Source organism: Cynocephalus volans, chromosome 8, assembly GCF_027409185.1.
Source record: "Cynocephalus volans isolate mCynVol1 chromosome 8, mCynVol1.pri, whole genome shotgun sequence".
Lineage (NCBI taxonomy): Eukaryota > Metazoa > Chordata > Mammalia > Dermoptera > Cynocephalidae > Cynocephalus > Cynocephalus volans.
This window is the reverse complement of record NC_084467.1, coordinates 58,380,620-58,382,599: the sequence shown is the minus strand read 5'-3', so window position 1 is coordinate 58,382,599 and position 1,980 is coordinate 58,380,620. Positions and strand designations below refer to the sequence as shown.

At 54.1% G+C, this 1,980-nt stretch overlaps 1 protein-coding gene across 1 annotated transcript; it reads left to right on the top strand.

Annotated features, from left to right (window-relative positions):
* Positions 1-972: 972 nt before the first annotated feature.
* On the top strand, positions 973-1,659 carry LOC134382996 (GTP-binding protein Di-Ras3-like). The gene has a single exon (XM_063103653.1). It carries the CDS (start codon positions 973-975, stop codon positions 1,657-1,659), a length of 687 nt encoding a protein of 228 aa, XP_062959723.1.
* The last annotated feature ends 321 nt before the right edge of the window (positions 1,660-1,980 follow it).

Here is a 1,980-nt window from a genome sequence, read left to right as displayed (position 1 = left end):
CGTAAGAAAGAGAAAGCTTTGGTAAGTGTGGTGCGTTGCCGCGCGTTGCCGCGCACGCACTTAAAATTCAATACACTGTCTCTGTTCCATCTCCTTGTTCTGGAAGAAAGTGCTTGGGCAATGACAGTAGAATAATGCGGTGGCAGAGAACATTAAAGTGGTGTGTTGGAGACAGCAGGTGGCCATGGGGACACAGAGGTAAGACGCCCAGAAGCGTCCCGTCGGACACTTTTCCTGCAGTCCGCCTGGCTCGCTGAGCTGGGGGCGGGGGACCTGTCTGAGACCACTCCCTCAGGCCCTAGGTGACCTGCGCAGTGACGAGCACTGAGGGCTGGCGCCGCCCCGCCTCTCCAGGGGCTGCCTTCCACTGTGCTGGGCATCTCGCCTGCAGACCTTGCCACCGCGGCTACCAGAGACAGCCTCCTGCTCTCCTGCATTCCTGACCTTCCAGCTTGAACCAGCGAGGCGGCAGCGCGCTCCAATGCCTACCTGGCATTCAGTCCCCGACTCTGGTGAGTGCTCCCCACGTATTTCTCCTCCGCTGTTCTGCTTCTCCATTTAAAAGCTTCACTTTACCGATAAGGGAAGAAGGTTCAGGTGTTTCTTGAAGGATGAGGGTTAAATGATTTAAGGAGAGAGAAAAAGAGGCTCGACCCGTGCAATCTCTACCGCACAAAGCACACCTTCGGGTCTGCTCTGTAGCCCCTGCCGGTGCCTGCACCTAGTCCACCTCGGGACCCCATCCTGAAAATGCGTGTGTCCTCCCTAACAGGCTTCTCTACGTGCGTGCAAATGTCCTTCCTGGTGTGTGGACCCCCCTTAGCATCACAGGGGACCAGTTGCCAGGCAGACACTCTGTCAAGGTTGCAGGTTCCAACTCTCATCTCTCCTGTCTCTTCCTTCCTAGGCATCTCCTACTGCCGGCTGAGTCCGGGAGAACTTGAGCAGGAGTCTCCCCTCCGATTCTCCAAAATGGGCAACGCTTGCCTTCGCTTCAAGGAAAGGCTGATGCAGCGGCTGCGACCCCAGCCCACCCTGCTCGTTTTCCGTAACTTCATGTCCCACACGAGGAGCAAAGATTTTCGCGTGGTGGTGCTCGGCCCGGCCGGCGTGGGCAAGAGTGCGCTGGTGCAGAGGTGGGTGCACGGCATTTTCCGAGACACCTACCTGCCCACCATTGAAGATACCTACCGCCAGGTGCAGGGCTGCAACCACGCCATGGGTGTCCTGCACATCACTGACACCACTGGCGGCCACCGCTACCCAAATCTGCAGCACCTTGCCATTTCCAGGGGCCATGCCTTCGTCCTGGTCTACTCCGTCACCAAGAAGGAAACCCTGGAGCAGCTGAAGCCCTTCTATGAGCTGATCTGCGAGATCAAAGGCAGCAATCTGCATAAGTTCCCTATCGTGCTGGTGGGCAACAAGAGAGATGACAGGTTCCACAGGGAGCTGACCCTCAGAGATGGTGCTGCCCGTGCGCTCGAGTGGAATTGCGCTTTCCTGGAGACGTCGGCCAAGTTGGATGTCAACGTGCAAGAGCTGTTCTACATGCTGCTGAACCACGAGAAGCCTGACACCTGCCCCCTTAGTCCTCAGAAGAAATCCCAGAAGCCAAAGGCCACCGAGAAGCTGCTTGGCAAGTGCGTCATCATGTAAGCCCAGGGTGGTAAAAGCCGACGGTATCCTGTAGTGTGCAGAAAACACAGAGCAATCCCAGTCCTTCTGTCACCTGTACTGACTGATAATTGTGCTGTGAATTGGACTATAACATCCAGATGTCCATACATGTGCCTTGTATGTTGATAACTTTTGTTTCTCTCAGGCAAGATAACTCAGATTGTTAAAGCATTAGCATTTGTGGAAAAGAGGAGAAAAGGAGCATGATGCATTTAAAATAAGACCTTGAACATAAATTTAGAATGAGAAACTTTTTAGAAAGAATAAAATACAAAAATGTTTTGAAAGATGCCACAGCCC